The sequence below is a fragment of the Bubalus kerabau genome, chromosome 17, assembly GCF_029407905.1.
Source record: "Bubalus kerabau isolate K-KA32 ecotype Philippines breed swamp buffalo chromosome 17, PCC_UOA_SB_1v2, whole genome shotgun sequence".
NCBI lineage: Eukaryota > Metazoa > Chordata > Mammalia > Artiodactyla > Bovidae > Bubalus > Bubalus kerabau.
Window position 1 is genome coordinate 8333417 of NC_073640.1, and position 18880 is coordinate 8352296.

At 48.9% G+C, this 18880-nt stretch overlaps 1 protein-coding gene across 1 annotated transcript in view; it reads left to right on the plus strand.

The window, feature by feature from the left end:
• Positions 1-18064, plus strand: part of VAT1L (vesicle amine transport 1 like) — a 165476-nt gene extending 147412 nt beyond the window's left edge. Inside the window, exons 8-9 of the mRNA XM_055551307.1 lie at positions 14159-14242; positions 16841-18064. Coding sequence (XP_055407282.1) covers positions 14159-14242; positions 16841-16939 — 183 coding nt within the window. The 3' untranslated portion in view covers positions 16940-18064. The remainder of the gene's footprint in view (positions 1-14158; positions 14243-16840) is intronic.
• Positions 18065-18880: the final 816 nt, after the last annotated feature.

Genomic DNA, 18880 nt, shown 5'->3' on the forward strand with positions numbered 1-18880 from the left:
TATTAATTGTTCTTGTGTCTGTGTGTTTAGTTGCCCAGTCGTGTCTGACTCCTTGCAATCCCATGGACTGCAGTCCACCGGACTCCTCTGTCCATGGGATTTCCCAGGCAAGAATTAAGGGATCGTTGCAACTCAGGGATTGAACCCACATCCTCAGCATCTCCTAATTGTTCTTACCCCCAAATAATAACTGTGATAAAAAGGGTGAGAGAGAATGGTGAGGGGTGACGGATATGTTTATGGCCATGACGGTGGTGATGGTTTCACAGGTGTATACTTATCCTCAAGTTCATTGGGTTGTAACCATTAACTATGTACAGCTTTTTATATGGCAATTATACTTTAATAGTGTGGCTTAAAAAATAAAGATAAAAAGAAAGACCGAGATGTGCTCTGGGCCCCAGCACTCGGATCTGCATGATCTTTGAGAGACCCACTTCCTGGGGTTCAGATGGGAAGAGGCATTTAAGGTTCCTGCTTTTGCAAACTGGGAAGAGTGCAGAGAGCCATGGACAACAGCCATGCTCCAAACCACTTGGCCTCAGGAGCCAGTGACCTCTGAGAACGTGGCTATGTGTTTCACTCAGAACCAGTGGGCCAGTCTGGACTCTGCACACAGGGCCCTGTGCAGGGAGGTGACGCTGGAGAATTATACAAATGTGGCTTCCCTGGTGTCTCCATCCCCCAGACCTGATCTGGTCTCCCAGCTGAAGAGAGGGTAAGCTCCAGGGGACCCCAATCCCTGGGAAGCAGAGGTTTTGAGATGGCAAGTCCCGCATCAAGACAGGGGAGCTGGTGGTAGGACCCTACGAATGTAAGGAGCCTGGCGAAGGCCTGCGTTCCAACACCACGCTGACCCAGCATCAGAGGATCTGCACGGGGGAGAAGCCCTGTGCGTGTAAGGAGTGTGGCAGGCTTTCCGTCGGAGCGCCACCTACCTGCAGCACCGAGGCTACGCACGGGGGAGAAGCTAAATGGGAGGAGTGCTGGAAAGGTGTCGGGTGTAGGTCACTTTTGTATTGTCCAGCGGCGCATCCACGCCCAGGAGAAACCCTGGGAATTTTCTCGTGTATGATACAGTGGTAAAAGTGAAAGTGAAGTCGCTCAGTCGCGTCCGACTCTTTCCGACCCCATGGACTGTAGCCCACCAGACTCCTCTGTCCATGGGGATTCTCCAGGCAAGAATACTGGAGTGGGGTGCCACTTCCTCCTCCAGGGGATCTTCCCAACCTGGGGACTGAACCCGGGTCTCCTGCATTGAAGCCAGGTTCTTTACCGTCTGAGCCACCAGGGAAGGCCGATAAGGCGTGGCTGGACTCGACCGCTTTGCCGCGCTCCTTACACCTGAAGGGCTTCTCCCCAGTGTGGTTCCTCTGGTGCCGAAGGAGCTTTGAGTTACATCGGAGGATCTTCCCACAGTCTTTCCATTTGTAGCACTTCATGCCGCCTCGAAATAGTAGATGGGGATTCAGACTGGAAGCCTGACACAGGGCCTTACTTTCAAAGCCCGAGTGCTGAAGCAGATCTGAGAGTCGCCCTCCGCAGGCCTGCCGCGGCCTCTGTGCCCTCAGAGGCTTGCTCCTCTGCTGCCTGCTGCATGGACTAAGGTGCGTGGGAAAGCCTGCAAGTGCCACGGCTGCCTGTCCGGCGTCAGCAAGTGCAGCCTGTGGAGGAGAAATGCAGCCAGGCTCTGGGCCGGCCCTGCCGCGTCCCCAGGGCCCCTGCATCCGCAGCTCGCGGGGTCTCTAGGCCCGGGCGCTGCTCCGGCAGGGCCGGGCCGCGCCTCACACCGTCTTCATTCCTGCTTCCCCGCCTGTGTTCACGCTGCTGCCTCAGGGTTCTTTCTTCCCCCATCCAAGTAGTACGTCTTCCGGGGTCTTCCTCCCGCCGCGAAGCCTTCCCCAGCTACTCTGACCCCTTCTCCTCACCACCGCCCCTCCTCGCCGTGGCCTCTCTCTTGGCGCTTCTCTGGAGGGTACAGCAGATCTCTAACCTACCTTCAGCTTGATCTGTAGCTTTTACACTGTATCTGTGTTCTTACTATTTCAGCATAAACTCCATTGTAATTGAAAAAAAAAAGATAAAAAACAGGAAAAGTATAATGGAGAAAATAAAAACTAGCCATAATCCTACTACGGATATATCCAGGGTAGCTGGGTTGATATAAGCTCTCATTTATTCTTTACATTAATATGTATTCTATGAAGGTATGCACATTGAATATATAATTACTCTTTCTCCTTAGCATGTCAATAAGAAATGGGATGAGGTGACCTTTCAGGGTTATCCTATAATTCCCTTAACCATCCTGATAGACATTGATAGACATGTTTTGCTTCCAATTTTTTCCTTTTAAATATCAAATAAGAATTTAGTAATATTCAGTTAGTGAATGTTTTATGCATAAAGCTTTACTCAAGTTCCTTAATTTTGCTTCTTTGAAAAGGCTGCTGCTCTCAGTAAACCCAAGGAAAGAATCACGTTATTTATCCTCCCATTCCTATAGGAGCTGTTCACCAGTCATAATCAACTAAACAGATGAAGGGCATGGCTCCTTATACAATGAAGGCAGGTAATAAATGAACACAGAGTCCTGGAATCAGAATTTCACAACCCCCACTAAATTAATGGGTCTGGGCACTGAACATCAGGAAAAGAGGGCCAACCAGCCACGTTTGTCTCCCAGAGGACACAGCAGCACCCACAGTCTCAGTCTGATCAGACCTCCTACCAACCTGAAGGAAATGCAGAGCACAGGGGGCCCTGCTGGACAGTACTGGTTGCCTGCAGTTCACAGAATCCAGACCGTGGGAAGGAAACCACCGCCAAGCAACCCAGACTTTTCGACTTGGAAGGAACAGCAGCAATAATGAAATAGGACAGCCTGTGGATTTAAAAAGACCTGAAGGTGTATGTTTTTTCAAATGGCACAAGACAAATCGCCGGTGCCTAGGGATGTACTGCTGCTGCTGCTGTTGCTAAGTCGCTTCAGTCGTGTCCGACTCTGTGCGACCCCATAGTGGCAGTCCACCAGGCTCCCTATCCCTGGGATTCTCCAGGCAAGAACACTGGAGTGGGTTGCCATTTCCCTCTCCAATGCATGAAAGTGAAAAGGGAAAGGGAAGTCACTCAGTCCTGTCCGACTCTTAGCGACCCCATGGACTGCCGCCTACCAGGCTCCTCCGTCCATGGGATTTTCCAGGCAAGAGTACTGGAGTGGGGTGCCATTGCCTTCTCCTAGGGATGTACAGTTAGGTGAAAAACAAAAGAAATACGAGGAAGTGATAGCTCTTAAAGTCAGGATGCAGTGGAGAAGGGGAGGGAGTTGGGGCTGTGATAGAACACACAGGGAGGCCTTGGGGACGTCCAGCAAAGTTCTGTTTCTTTACCTGCATGCTTACAAACTATACATGTGTGGCTGTCTGTGTATGTGTTTTATTTTATAATTTAAAAAAGGTTTAAAAAGAAAAACTTAAAGGTGTTACTACCTGTCTCAGCTTGGATAGGTGTGTCCTTCAATTCATGTCCTTCCCTGAACCTTAGAACATGAGTGTGGAGCTAGGCTCGCTGCAGATGTATTTCAATACAGCTGAGCTGCAGAGGGCTGAGTTCAGATGAGGTCATCCTGGAATAGGATAAGCCCTTAATCTAATATGAGCTGTCCTTATAAGAAGAGGGAAGGCACAGAAACACAGAAAGGAAGGGCACGTGATGACAGAGGCAGAGATCAGAATGCTGTGGCTGCAAGCCAAGGACAGCAAGCATTGTCAGCAACCCCCAGAAGCTAGGAGAGAGGCTGGAAAAAGATTCTGCCTTGGAGCCTTTGCTAGGAAGCCATCCTCCTGACACCTTGATTTCAGGCCTTTAGCTTTCCTGAGGCTTTCTTCATGCGCTGAGCAGAAAGCAAGTTGTGTGATGTCCACACAGGTGTGCAGAATCAAAGCTGAGCTAATTCGTTCTCAGTTGCCCTGGAATGAGAAGGGCTGTTACTGTGACTCTCTGCTACTTTCCTACCTGCAGTGATATTTAAGCCAAGTGCCAAACAGGCCCTATCCAGATACTAAAACATGGTACACCAGACCCCACCCCTCGCAGAGAGATCTTAGCTCTCCTGGAGAGGGACTGGTCTTTCTTATTTCTCGCTGTGAGTCAGTCAAGCCCAGAGCCTCAGTTGTGGTGGGCAGTGGATATTTGTTACATGAAGCACCAGTTAGGTCAAGAGTCTAAAACATCAGACCCCCAGGATCGCCCGGAGTGGCGTGCCTCTGCATTCTCAACAAACAGGTCTAAGCTGAAGCCAACACACTTTTCTAAAAATGTATTTAACTAGAGGATAATTGCTTTACAATATCGTGTTGGTTTCTGCCATACATCAACATGAGTCAGCCACAGGTATACACATGTCGCCTCCTCCCTCTGGAACCTCCCTCGCACCTCCCACCCATCCCACCCCTCTAGGTTGTCACAGAGCACGGGGTTTGAGCTCCCTGTGTCGTAACAGCAAATTCCCACTGGCTATCTTTTCTACACATGGTAAAGTGCATGCTACTCTGTCAATTTGCTCCCCCGTCCTGCCCCCACTGTGTCCACAAGCCTGTGCTGCCCTGCAAATAGGTTCATCAGTGGTGACCCCATTGATACAAGTTGTCTTCCGTCCACATTTTATGAAAACCTGACCTAACCAATGAGTGTTTTGAGGTCAGAGACCACGCAGCACCCACCGTGTACCACATTCTCTTCCTAGTCCTGAGGATGGAGCAGAAACCAGTCTCTGGTGGCAAGTCCCTGGCCAAGGTGTCCTGTGCGTACTGTGCGGAGGCAGGCATCTGCCCTTGAATGGGAGGTGTGGAGAGCGGACTAAGACCTCACACCGTCTCAGCTAGAGCTGACTCTTTCCCTCCAGGGGACATCTGGCAAATGCCTGGGGACATTTTCCTTTGTCACAATGGGGGTGCTACTGGCATCTAGTGAGTAGAGCTCAGAGACGCTGCTACATGTTCTGTGATGCACAGGACAGCCCCCGCAACCAAGAATTCTGACTCCAAAAGTCAGTGCTTCCTAGCTTGAGAAACTCTTCAAGAGAGAGTGGCATTAAGTGTTACAACCCAGGAGCAACAGGGTGCGTGTGGAAGTGCAGAGGAAATACCACACCCTACAGGGTGCCCCATGGCCCCTCCTCCCCACCTCCTGCCTCCTCCCGGCTCCACACACCCGGCAACAGTGCACCTCGCCCTGGGGCTTCACAGGGCTCGGTTTGAAGCTGACATCATCACTTCCCACAGCTTGACTTGGCACAAGCCACGTCACTTTGCCAGACCTCAGTGTGATCTCAGCTCTCCTCCGCAAGCAACAGGGGCTCCAGGAGAAAAGAGAGGCTATTTGTCCGTACCCTTGATTGACAGTCTGACAAGCTCCCGCTCCCCTCACAGAGATCAGGCGCGGAAAGTGCTCTGCTTGGTGAAGCGCCTGCTGAGCATCTGTCATGTGCCGGCTGCTGTGCTGAGAGCCAGCGTCGTCCCCCACAGCCCCAGGGGGATGCACTGCCACTGCCTGGCCATTTACAGTTACCTGAGTTTCAGATTTGGCCCTTTCCCTGAGACTCTCACCTTCTCCTAATGTAACCTGAGGGCAGGTTATATCACTGCAGTCCAGAGCCTAAAACCTTCTTTTCCTTCCTGTCTTAGTGGAGGATCCACAAGATCCCCTTCAAAGTAGTGGAGGATCAGCTTTCTACTGGAGTGCTTTGCTTGCAAATGCCTCTTATACAAACACAATTACTCTTTTATTTCTACTCCTTGAATCCTACAGTCCCCAGACAAGTTGTCCCAGGCATATCTGCCTCTGTTGACCACCGCTCATTTTGCACCCTGGACATCCTAACCCTTATCTAAATGACAGCCATGTCTACATGAGACAGTCAATGTCATCTCAGTTCCCTTAGGTACAAAAATGCTCCCCAAACAGCCTGCTGCTGCTAAGTCGATTCAGTCGTGTCCGACTCTGTGCGACCCCATAGACGGCAGCCCACCAGGCTCCCCTGTCCCTGGGATTCTCCAGGCAAGAACACTGGAGTGGGTTGCCATTTCCTTCTCCAATGTGTGAAAGTGAAGTCTGCAAACAAGCCCTTTCTATGGAAGTCTAAGGAAAGGTCACCTCTGCCTTCTAAACTGTAGTTTCCTAAATGCCAGCAGCTCTGGCCGTCATCCCTTTGGAAAGACGAGAACTTTCAAGATTTTGAAGGGTCTTTGGCCTCCTTATAGTTCTAACCCTTTATCATAACTTGCACGTTTCATCGTTCCAAGGGAAATCCTTCAAGTGTCATGGAACACAAAACCTTCAGGTGTCATTATCCATTAGGGAATGAATAAAACTAGTATTATCTGGAGGCAAGGGGATGACCTTATTAGTAAGGAACTAGAGTCCTCCAAGCAGGAATAAGAGTTTCTCTCCCTGGCTGGAGGATTTTGCTAAAGGATTGGAAGCAAGAATCAGTTGACATGATATTCTGTAAGTTCTACCACTGTTGTGTGGGATTTCAGGAGTAGCAGGAGCTCAAGCGATGATGTAACCCATTTGCAGCAGACTTGAGAATCTTAATTCAAGAGGATTTTGAAAGCATCGTCACCAGCATCGCCCTCAGAGTTCTGGTGGCTGTCAATGACTCATTCTTGGAGCAGAGCAATATTTCCTTAAACTCTTAATATTTCTATGTCCTTCTCCTTGGCTGAGTGACAAACTTCTCCTTGACCTTCAAGTCTCAGTCTGTAAGTTCATTCCTGCCAAGAGTTTTCCCCTGATTTTCATCCTTCTCCTAACCCCAATTGCTTCCTCTTCTGTGCCCGTCACACTTCAAACATTTCTCTTACAGATTGTACAGCAGATTTTTTTTTTTCTGCAGGGAACAAGAATCATTTCACGCATTTTTTTTTTAATCTTCCCCCCAGACCTCACTTATATGTTGGAATAAGCGTCCTTGAAGTGTCCAGCTTAATTCTATTCCACCATCCAAATTTGACACTGGGGAGCATTGTTAAAGAAAATCAAAAATGTTGGAGGCATTTCACTAGATTTTTTTTTTCATCTTTTGCTTTAGTTCAAAATACAATTGGACTAGAATATACAGTGCAGCTTGATTATGGGTTGTAGATTTCTGCAGAATAATTCTGGCTTTTAACTCAATGTTTACTTCATTTGAACTCCTCATGACCGCAATGCATACTTGATCATCAGTGTCAACGTCATCTAGGTTCCCAAGGAAAAAAGGACCAGTTGCTTCATCTGATTCTATTGTCTTGCTGTTTTGTCTTCCCTTTTCCTCACTCTCCAAATATCCTGCCCCTCTTCTAAACCCAGGCTCCTACCAATGGCCCTTTAAAAATCTTCTTGGACCATCCACGCTATTTTGTGGCCAAGCAGACACTTCTTTTAAAATGACAACTTATTGTCTCCTTCTTTTAACAATATTTGGCTTCCATGCAGTGCCAGAACTAGAATGGGGCAAGGCAGGTGACTAGGGTGCAAAATTTAAGGACGCACTCACTCTTGGGTGCTAAACCACCACTCAAATGACCTTGGGAGTGAGCACCCCCTTAAATGCCCCACCTTAACCCACGCCTTGCGTCATTGCACAGATCCATTTGCATCTAATCCAAACATGAGTTGTGTTTGATTTTTTTTCCACCTTCCCAGTGGGTCAATTCATGATTCTGGACATTTTGCTTTTTCAGTCACTCTTCCATATAGGTCAAAATCTCAGGGTTCACTCACTTTAGATTCTCACAGCTTCTCGACAGAACATAAACCCCAGATTTCAAGTCTACCTGCAATAAATGTGTTACTTTTCCACACCCACTTTGGATTTTAAGCAATCATCCATTCCCCCCAAAGATGAATGTCATTAATATGAGTTATCTTCCAAATACGAATTGGGTAGATATGCTTCTTAATTAGAGTATTACTCATTTCTTCCTTTTCAAAGCTTTTAATTTATCATCTAATAGACACAGTGATCCATGGAATAATCCATCTTAATTTTTTTTTCCTCTTTTAGATGGCTAGGCTTATTACTATTCATAGCACAAGCCAAATGCTTTGGTTATTAAGTGGTATCATTTGTACTCTAATGAATGTGTGCCTTTCACAACATGGAAAGGGAAATGAAATATTGGGAAACATTAAATGAGACCCAAAACAAAGATGGAGCATCATTAACCCTCATTGCTCAAGCATGAAGGAACTGACCAGTCTGAAGATGACTGGAGGGTGTAGATCTGTGTGAGTGGCCCTGGACAACTGCACCCTGGCAAGCTCAGGAATGTAGTACCAACACCCCCAGCCAACTTCCCCAGCATCTTGCCCGATGCTCACTTTTGTTCTCTGTCCTCATGTCCCTAGCCTCTTTGCAGTCTCTCCTTTCATACTTGGCCCCCTCTTCTTGCGATGGTCCTCTCCCCCTTCTTTTCCTAGTCATGTTTCTACTCATCCTTTAAAACCCAGCTCAACTGTCGCTTCTTCAGAGGAGTTTTCCATGATCTTCCCAACCAGGTCAGTTCCCCTATCCACGTTCTCTTAACACCATCTCAGAATTACCCAGTGGCAAGCCTACATTTATTTGAGTCATTTTGATTAAGACCATGAGCTTCATGATGGCTGGGATCTTGTGGGTTTGCTCATCATCATTTTCCGTAACTTCCAGAAAACCACTTCTCCTAGATCCGTCGCAGGAGGAAAGAAGAACGACCACAGCTAGTGTTCCTCTGTGAACACAGTCTGAGCGAATCACGTTTTCCCCAGGGGTCATGCGTGAACACCAACTTGAACGCTACAGGACTTGGTTGAAACACAAACTAGGGGTACACGACCAACTCTGATGGACTGTCACCCACTGGGGTGAAATAAACAATTTTTAGATCATGAAACTCTTATGACGATTAGCCTGTTTAGTAAGTGAAACTGTGATTCCTTCTGGACAGAGAGAGTGTGTCTGTTTCGACCACCATCCGCACACAGCTCCTGGAAAAGGGCTTTGGCACTGTTGGCTGAGTGACCGACCGAATGGACAGGTGGACAGAATAACATATCAAGAAGATGGGGAGCAAAGAGGTGAAGCAGCTTGCTGGAATGATGTTGCTGAGTCAAAGCAGAGCCTGGGAAGTGGGGTATCACCCCTGCCTCCTGCCACCATCCTCTTGGGCTGGAGAATCCAGCTGCTGAGACCAGCTCTGGCCAGCCCCACAGCTGGGATCCTGGCTGCAGTCAGTCCATCTCTCCCGCAGCTGGCAGGGGTGTCTCAGCCTGGGTGGGGGACCACGCCCTGATTATGAGCAGACTGCATTGGGCCGCCCTGGCAGCCACCAAGCAGGCCACCTGGGCTGGGGGCTCTGGGACGTGGCATAGACCAGACAGAAACCTCTGGGCCGGCTCAGCCGTGTGATGTCTTACTCTCCCCACAAATCGACTCCTTTGTTCGTTCATTCATTCATTCTGCAAGCTGTCGTATGCCAGACGCTCCTCTGCACTGGGATCCCTGAGGTTGGTGCCATTGTCATGCCATCCAGGCTGTACTCTCCAATACGGCAGATGTGAGCAACTGAAGTGTAGCTGGTCTGAACTGAGACATGCGCTAAGAGTAAAGTACACCCTGGATTCCAAACACTTGATATTTTATCCATAGCTTTTCTTATATTGAGCATACATTGAAATGATAATATTTCAGACAAATAATGCTGCTGCTGCTGCTAAGTCGCTTCAGTTGTGTCCGACTCTGTGTGACCCCATAGACAGCAGCCCACCAGGCTCCCCCGTCCCTGGGATTCTCCAGGCAAGAACACTGGAGTGGGTTGCCATTTCCTTCTCCACAGATAGATAATAGATAAGATAATAAGATTATAGATATAAGGTATATAAGATAATAGATAATCTCGTTAAAGAAAATATATTATTAAAATGAATCTCAGCAGCTTCTTTTTACACTTCTAATTGGGTCTAACTGGGGCTTCCTAGGTGGTACTAGTGGTAAAGAACCCAACAAAACCCGAAAAAACCTCCTGCCAAAAAACACAGGAGACATAAGAGATGTGGGCTCGATCCCTGGGTCAGGAAGATCCCCTGGAGGGCACTGCAACCCACCAGTATTCTTACCTGGAGAATCCCATGGACAGAGGAGCCTGGTGGGCTACAATCCATAGGGTGACAAAGAGTCAGACATGACTGAGCAACTAACATTTTCACTTTCACAGGCAGAAATGTAGAAATAGGTGAAATTAACTTTAATCATATGTTTTCCTTTACCCAGGATATTTAAAATGCTATTGTTTCAAAATTTTTAAATCAATGATTTTAATTGGATGATAATTCCTTTACAATATTGTGGTGGTTTTTGCCATACGTCGACACGAATCAGCCATGGGCACTCATGTGTCCCCCATCCTGAGCCCCCCACCGCCTTCCCCCCCCATCCCTCTGGGCTGCCCCAGAGCACTGGCTTTGGCACCCTGCTCCATGCACTGAGCATGCACTGGCCATCTCCTGACATGAAGCACAGAGTCTGCACTCCTTTTCATTATGATTAAATCACTGAAGTGCGTTGTGTATTTCACACCCCAGCACATCACAGCTGGGACGGCCGTGGTTCAAGTGCTCAGTGTCGCGTGCAGCTAGTGGTCACTGTGACAGGCTGTGCCACACTGGCTGGATGTTCCTCCTGAATGCAGTGGGGAGAGGCTCCAAGCAGAGGCGTGCTGTAGAAAAAGCTCCCTGGCAGCCACGAGGCAGATCAGTAGCTTTCTGAACGTTGTCACTTCCATCTTCTGGGCACTGTCACCCACGCAGGTGCTTCAGCTCATAAACTGGCAACTTGGGAGCAACATCTCTCTTTGCAGATTTTATCTTTTGATGATGTCGTTGGAGGGAAGCTTTGGGGTGCACACAGCCGAGACCCATCTGCTCTGGTTTTCCCAGAGTCCTAGAAAGGGCAAGCTGCACTCTCAATTCCCACGTGGTTCCCACACCATTCAGATGATGACTTGCCACAGACCCCTTTGATTTTTCATCTTCGGGTTTCTTTCTGTTGAAACTCTGATGCCTGCCTGTGGTCACCTAAGAGGCTTGAGGTGCAGATAAAATGAAGCAACATGTGTAAAATGCCTCACGCTGTGCTTCATCAAGAATTGATCAAAAAATGGTACTGAGTTTCTTTCCCTCTGAGAGCGGTCATAAAAGATTCTTCCTACCCCCAACAGCAGCCCAGGAGGACTGTAAACTCAAACAGCATGACTGGGGATCAGATTCCTAATCCTTTCTCCATCCCCCATGTACGGAACTTCAAGGCGTCAGTTCATTTCAGAAAGCAATCTACAAAAAATATGCAGATTAGAGCCAGCCCGGCAGGGAGCTCTTTTCCTAGCACCACAATCAGCTTTTCTGTCTCCCTGGGCTCTACCTTATTGGAGAAGCAGTTTAAAAACAGTTCCTAATCTCCAAGGAGTTTGCAGGTGTTTAATAACTTGCCTGGGTAATAAACAACTGAATTCTGGGAAATCATTATGTGAGCATCAAAGGAAGCCGCATGTTCTGGGCAGAACTGGGGAAAAGCATTGGTTTTTGAAGTCTGACAAAACTGAGTCAGAAACATGATTCTGTCGCCCATAGCCATGTAACCTTTGGACAAATTGCTTATGTCTTTGAGCATCAAGGTACTGATCTGTAGAATGGGATAATATGTACCTTGCAAGGGAAGAATTATACATTCGAGGTAACAATGTATTAATTATCTGTGGCTGCATGACAAATTATCCCTAAGACTTACTGACTTAAAATAACTCCATGATCTCTGTTCCTGTGGGTGAGGACTCTGGGCAGGGCTTAGCTGGGTCCTCTGGCTGCAGTCAAGGTGTCAGCCAAGGCTGTGGCCTCATTTCAGGGCTGGACTGAGGGAGGATCTGCTTCCAAGCCCTCTCATTGGCTGTCGGCAGGATCCAGAGCCTGGGGGCTTTTGGATGGCGGGGATCAGCTTCTCATTGGCTGTTGGCTAGAGTTCTCCCTCCATTCCTTGCCACAGTGATGGGGGGGCCTCTCCATAGAGCAGCTCACGACATGGCAATGTGTGTCATCAGAACAAGAAAGCAAGAGCCAGAGAAAGAGACAGACTGCAAGACAGAAGTCAGTCTTTCATAACCAAATCAGGAAGGGACATCCCATCACTTTTGCTATACTCAGTTTGTTAGAAGCAGGTTGCTGGGTCCAGCTCACATTTAATGGTGAGGGCGGAAGGGGCGGGGGGGCCGTGGGGATACACATGGAGGTGAGTCCCAGGAGGGGTTGGGAGCAGTTTTAGACGCTGCCTGCCACAATATTTAAAGATTCTTAGTAAACACTAGTTGTCAGCACCAAAATACGAAAGCACTCGGAAAGCAATGTTCACCACGGAAATGGGAGAAACCTCCTGGATTATGTATCGGGGCAGGGAACTCAGCAGTCACATGGTGCCATCAGTCTACAAAAGAGGCTGATTCTAACCAACGCTACCTTGTCCAAAGAACGCGTTTAAAGATACACTGAATTTATAATGAACACTGGTTTGACAACAGGTTACCAGATAAACATGTTTGGACATTAGAATTGAAAGGCGCCTATTTCCCCTACATCATGTTTTATATCTAAATCTCTTTCTAGTTACTGTAGGATGCCCACGTTTTTATGGAGATGTAAAGAGATGCACCTCGATTTTCTCATTTAACTGTATTATAAAGGCATTTAATCCTACTGCACAGTCTTTATAATTAGCACTTTAACAGCCACAAAACATTTCCAATTGGTAGATATATGTCAGAACTTCGATTTACTTGACCATTCCTTTATTCTGTGACATATAAGTTGCTCCAATGTTTTGCCATTGAAAGCAACTGAGTATCTTTTCTGTGGTAATTTTTTCCCCATAATTTGAATTGTGTCTTTAGGACAAAAGTCCTACAAAAGCAATTAGAATATGCACCTCTTAATGGCTCTCTCAAGTTTTCATTCAAATGGGAAGCTGGCTTTGGTTTTTCTATAAGCAAACACTGCTCCATAAACTCCAGATTGAGTTCCTCAAAGGCAGACACCCTAATTTACTTAAAAAAAATTTTTTTTAAGATATGGCACCTAGCCTATAAGCAACAATTAGTGAATATTTGTGGATTGAATGAATGCATGAACAAAGATGTTTAAAACGGAAACTTCAGGGAAAATATTTTAACTAGATCTGTTGTTTCTTTAAAAAAAAAAATCAAGAGATGTTGCATTCCCATTTAGATTTTACTGAGGATTTATCCACGCCAAGCTTGGCGTTGTTACCATTTCCTTCTTTTATTTCACCCCCACAGCACCCCCGAGTGCTCATTTTCCATACAGCAACAATGAAATGCTGGAAGCCCCCATCACACTCCATCCACACCTGCCTTTGCAAAGGGGGCCCAGGAGGCGCCTGTGTGCTTGTCTGACAAGCCCTCGTCACTTGGGGAGAAACAGGAAGTCCCCTCACTGGGGAAAATGCTAGTCTGGAGAAGCCTCCACTCGGGTGGGAAAAATGTTCCTGGGTCATGGGCCATTTTTGCCAAACTGCAAACCAGATTATGTAACATTTGAGTAAGCTGGGCACAAATGACCCTAGAAAAATAATTTTATAATTTTATTGGTCAAAATTTGCTCTGGTTAATGGGCCCTGACACGTTCTGCAGCATGTAACTCTTGGAACCCCACAGACCTTTCCTCCCCCAGTTCTTTTTCTTTTTTTTAAAGAAACGTTCCTCTTTTCATTTCTGGAGCTATCACGCTCATTTTTTAGACCCAGGAAACCTAACTGCTTGCATAACAACAAAGAGTGTGAGTGACAACCAGAATTTAAATTGGGAACCATCGCCGGTTGAGCTGCTAAACCTGGACTGCAGCTCCCCCTGGTGGACAGCGAGTGGTTTGGCTTGTCCAGGTCCTCTTGTCACCTGGATGGCATCACCAACTCGATGGGCATGAGTCTGAGTAAACCCCGGGAGCTGGTGATGGACAGGGAGGCCTGGCGTGCTGCAGTCCATGGGGTCGCAAAGAGTCGGACACGACTGAGCGACTAAACTGAGCCTGTCACCTGGGTGACGTCTCACCTCACCTTTGTCTCCCTGTCTCCCAGGTGAAGGAAGCCATGCAGCGAATCCACGACCGAGGGAACATCGGCAAGTTAATTCTGGACGTAGAAAAGACCCCGACGCCACTGGTGAGTCAAAGCAGAGGCATCTGTTCGCTGCGGCAGGAGAGGGTTTTCAGAGGCAGGCACACGGAGGGTGGAGGAGAGCTCCCTGCTCTCAGCTCTCTCAGCTCTCTGCTGGGGCTGGTGGGGGAGACCTTAGGTAAGTGAGTGAGGGATTAGTCACAGATGGGATGAACGCCAATAAGGAAAGGAAAAGGCTTCGGCGAGAACATTTCCAGAACGATCCAAGGGCAGAAGGGAGAGGACAGAAACCACAGCCCGTGCCCCTTACCCGAGCTCACTCTTGGTTACAGGTGGGAGGAATTCCTGGTAAAGGTTCATAAACTCACATTCAGATCCCCAACAGAGTGATGCCACCTGCCTCCGAGCTGCCTCCTGCTGGCCCCAGGGCTTTTGTTTTCTCTTACCAGGACCACACCTTACATGCGGGGACCCCCCCACACACACCCTGTCCCTCAGGGGTGAAGCATGTCACACACACACATCCCAGACCCTCTTGCAAGGGTCCCTTGAGGGGCTCTGCAGAGTGCCGGTCAACACGCAGACTGCCCCCAGGCTGCATGGATCCTGAGCCCTGCTCTGAACCCCTGCATGACCTGGGCAGTCGTTGTTACTCTGGCTTCAGCTCCACCGTCTGTAAACTGGATCTGAATACGCCCTCATAAGTCAGTTACAATGACACACATAAAACTTTGTCTCATACAAACTAAGTTCTAGGAAAGATTTAAGCAAGAAAATACTCGGGAAGATTTTTGGTTTGTTTTCTCCCATGTTTAGCTTTGGAGCTGAATCAATGGTTGATGAAAGAGGAAGAACTAAAATCCTGGCATGTTTTAGTCCAACGTGCATGCTTAAAAAGTTTTTCCTTGCTTTTGTAACCAGAATGTGGTTTGGGTATGATGGCCATTTCACACAATGAAGGACAGTTTAGTGAGAGGATATTTTACAACATGGAAGTGACTGATAACAATCTGGATATAATTTTCTAAATGCTTTCTAAGTCCCAGGACTGGGCCAGCAAGTGTTTGGAGGCAGATAAGGGGTCATGCTTAGGCTAGAATTGCAGGTGTTCTGTGCACCTGTGTTCTGTTTTTTAAACCCGTGACCGAGTCTATTTCAGTCCTGGCTGGACAGCTTATTGCGCTCAAGCACCAGAGTTGTTCCTGGCTTCCTGCCCGCCCATTACACCTGAGGTCCTGCTGGGTGGTGGGGCTGGTAGGAAGGCCTGCTTGACCACAGGCATATTCTCAACAGGACAGGAGCTGCAAAGCCACCTTTCCGAGTGAAAGCCCATGCCGTGCCATGGCAGGTGTCGTTGTCCTCATTGCTGGAGTTCAGGGGGAGTTTCACCCCTGGGACCTGAGCTGACGGCAGATGGGCCAGCTCAGACCTGCGGCCCGGGGAGCATCTCTTGGCGGGAGGGGCCCGTCCCTCCTGGATGGAGAGGAGGCTTGAAGGAGAGGCAGCCAGTGGTGAGGGTATTTCTAGGGAGAGCAAACAGCACAGGGTCTGGGCTCTGTGGGGCCGCGTCACTGCCCCACAGCACGTGTGTGTGTGTGTGGGTATGTTCAGTGAGGGGCTCCCAGGGGCACACTCTCCGGCAGAACGGCCACCCGTCAGAGCTCAGGGGGCGTCAAACGCCCTGAGTCTGCCCCACTGAACCCACTGCAGGGCACACACCCGCCACTCGAAACCGTCTGGGGTCCAAGGCATGGGGGCAGCAGGCTGGCTGAAGGTCCGGAAGTGGACATGCGGACGAGCACCGGGAGCATCTGTTCTGCCGGGGCCTTCTCCTGATAGGGACGGGCGAGCGCAGCAGGGCTCATCTGACGCCGCGCGCGGGGTCAGAGCCTAGACGGAGCTGCTGCCTGCACACCCCGTGGCGTCAGACGGCGCCCACGCCCCAGGCCTGGCGTCTGCCCCGGCCCCAGAGAGGGCTGGCCACCTTCTCTGCAGCCTGCTGACCTCCGCTGCCTCACGACTTCCCACTTGCACATCACCTCTGAGTCTCCCTTTGCACCGCTGCAAAACAACTGCCAGCAATAGTTATTGCTATGGCTACTACATCATGGCTGTTGAGAAAAAGCGGGGTGATGGACATGAGGTACCTGCACGGTGGTGAATATGGCGTGTGTACTAATAAGGAAGAACTCTCACCATTATGTGTTCACTGTTCTAAAACGTGCATTGCCTTCCTGCGTGTGTCCGGCACTGTGCTAGCTGCAGTAGATAAAACGGAAGAAAGCAGGAGCCTGGGTCATCTGCCGTGTCGCCTGCATTTCCCACAGCGGGGCAGGGTGTCATCTGTCCACAAGCCATGTGTATAGATGGGACACAGTAGCCATGGATCCGGGCCACAGAGGAGCGCTCACAACAGGGGGACTGTTGCCATTAGAGAAGTCTGGGAAGGCTTCCTTGAGGAGGCGGGATGCGTGCTAAAGGAGAAGCAGGCTTGCGCAGGCAGGAGGGTGGAGGGGTGGAGCTCCAGGGAGAAGGCCCCGCATTCGTCAGTAGCCGAGAGAGAAAGTCCAGCTCCAGGTTAGACCACGAGGGAGGGGTGGTGCTGAGAGTCAGGGGCCAATCCCTGTTTCTGTTGGATTACAGATGGCCAATGACAGCACAGAGACCAGCGAGGCGGGCGAAGAGGAGGAGGACCACGAGGGAGACAGCGAGAACAAGGAGAGGATGCCCTTCATCCAGTAGCCTGCGGCCCAGGCAGGAGGACAGACGGATGCTCTGGGAGAAGAGGACCCAGCTGAGAAAACCCTCCTGTGCCCCAGTGAACAAACGCTGTAGTCCAGTGCGTGTCGTGTTTGTCTGCTGTCAGCCGAGCTAAAAAAAAAAAAGCTGTTGATCACTGTTGTTTTTGAAATTAAGTGCCAAGCCCATATCACGCGGTATTACGTCCCTCCCCCAACTGTGTATTTTACACTCTGCCCTCTTCTCTGTTTCAAAACCATCCATCTTTGGGTCTTTCTTGACAGTTCTAGAACAGCCTTGCAAATTGATACGAGCCCACAGGTCCGTCGCTTAGGAGGCCAGACGTGGGCAAAGACGATTTGGGGTTGATATCGTGTTACCAGAGAGCACCGTCCAGATCCGAGAATTCTTCGGGCCAGTGATCCTTTTTGCTGCCAGCCGCCCATGCTTCCGACAGGAGCACTTGCCGGTTTGGCCGGCAGAAAGAGGGTAGGCCGGGAGATGTTTTCACGAGCCCATTAATTGTAGGATCTCCCCAAGTCGTACTCTACTTCCTCCCACTGAAGAGGCAACCTCTTCACCTTCATTCAGGCGTTTCATGGTCAAAAGGTTGGAAGAACCTCCTCCCACCCTCTGATGCTTGATCCCTTCACTGGTTCTTAACCACAAACATAGGGGAAGAGATGTACATTTTTTAGGACAGAAGATGAGTCAACAGCAAAGTGTGAGGACCAGCCACAGGGATTCCTCCTCTGAAACCCCATCATGAGAGCAAAATCCTCTCGCTGCTGTATAGATTTCATTTTAAGAAAATGCGCCAGGTGCAGGACTATTTCAAAGTCACTCCTGAGACCTGCCTCTGTTTGCACACTTGCCATGGCATTACCCTTCTTCCTCTTTTCATTTCCAGGTACCGGATAACCACCTTTACCGTAGATTCCCCTCCTCCCCCAGGGAAGACCCCCCTTTTGAGCCCTATTTGGGGGGAAAAATCAATAAGTATCTTTTTTCTTGCCAAAGCATGTTCCTACATGTAACAAACTCTAGTGATACAAAAGGTTGATGTTTATTATCTGATGCCAAATGTGCGTTCCTCTCCTCTGAAATAAAAAATCATGGTGCAGACTCTTTGCAAGACCCTGCTTTTCAGAAATCAGGGACCAAACTACTTGATCACACACCCTTGATGAACTTTCTAGCTCCCAAATTCCTAAGGAGTCCACCCCTAGCCCCACCCCACTTGACATGGCTTGAGGCGAACAGTTCCTCTGGAGGAAGAGAAAGAGAGTCAGTGAATCCATGGAGATTGTGGGGGGGGGGTCCTCATCACCTTCTCCCGGTCCTGCTGTCCCAAAGGGTCGATTCCATCACTAGCAGACCAATCTGCAGACACAGGAGCCCACACGGTTACCAGAGGGCTCCCACATTGCCCGATCTCTCCACCACTGAGCCTTAGGGTAGAACCCACTCTTTCCCCAAGTGATGGCAATGAACGCATCTCAGCAATTACCTGTTTATTTCCTAAGTCCCTTTGTAACAAATGTCACCTCCCTGAACATGTGCTTTTCCCCCCCATCTTAAGCTTGTGATGATGACTTATTTATGCCAGATATTTATCTGAAAGAAGTGTCTCCTCATTGTACATACACATAAGCTATGAAGATGAGAAAGGGTGATGCCATCTGATGAGCAAAGGGGCACGTGTATCTCAAAAGAAGACGCCAGCATCAGCTTCTCTTCCTACTCCAGGACACGCCAGTGTTCCAGGTCTTGGCCACTTGAGAAAGATAACATAGAGGTGGTATTTCCCCTTCTCCCAACACTTTTGCTAAATGCTGTGCTACTGGCCCTGTTTCTCCCACAGCCAAGTGTCCCCTGAGGTCTTAAGAAGAGCCGCTACCCAAGCGGCATTCCTGGTGAGCTAGACAGAAATGGCATTTTCTT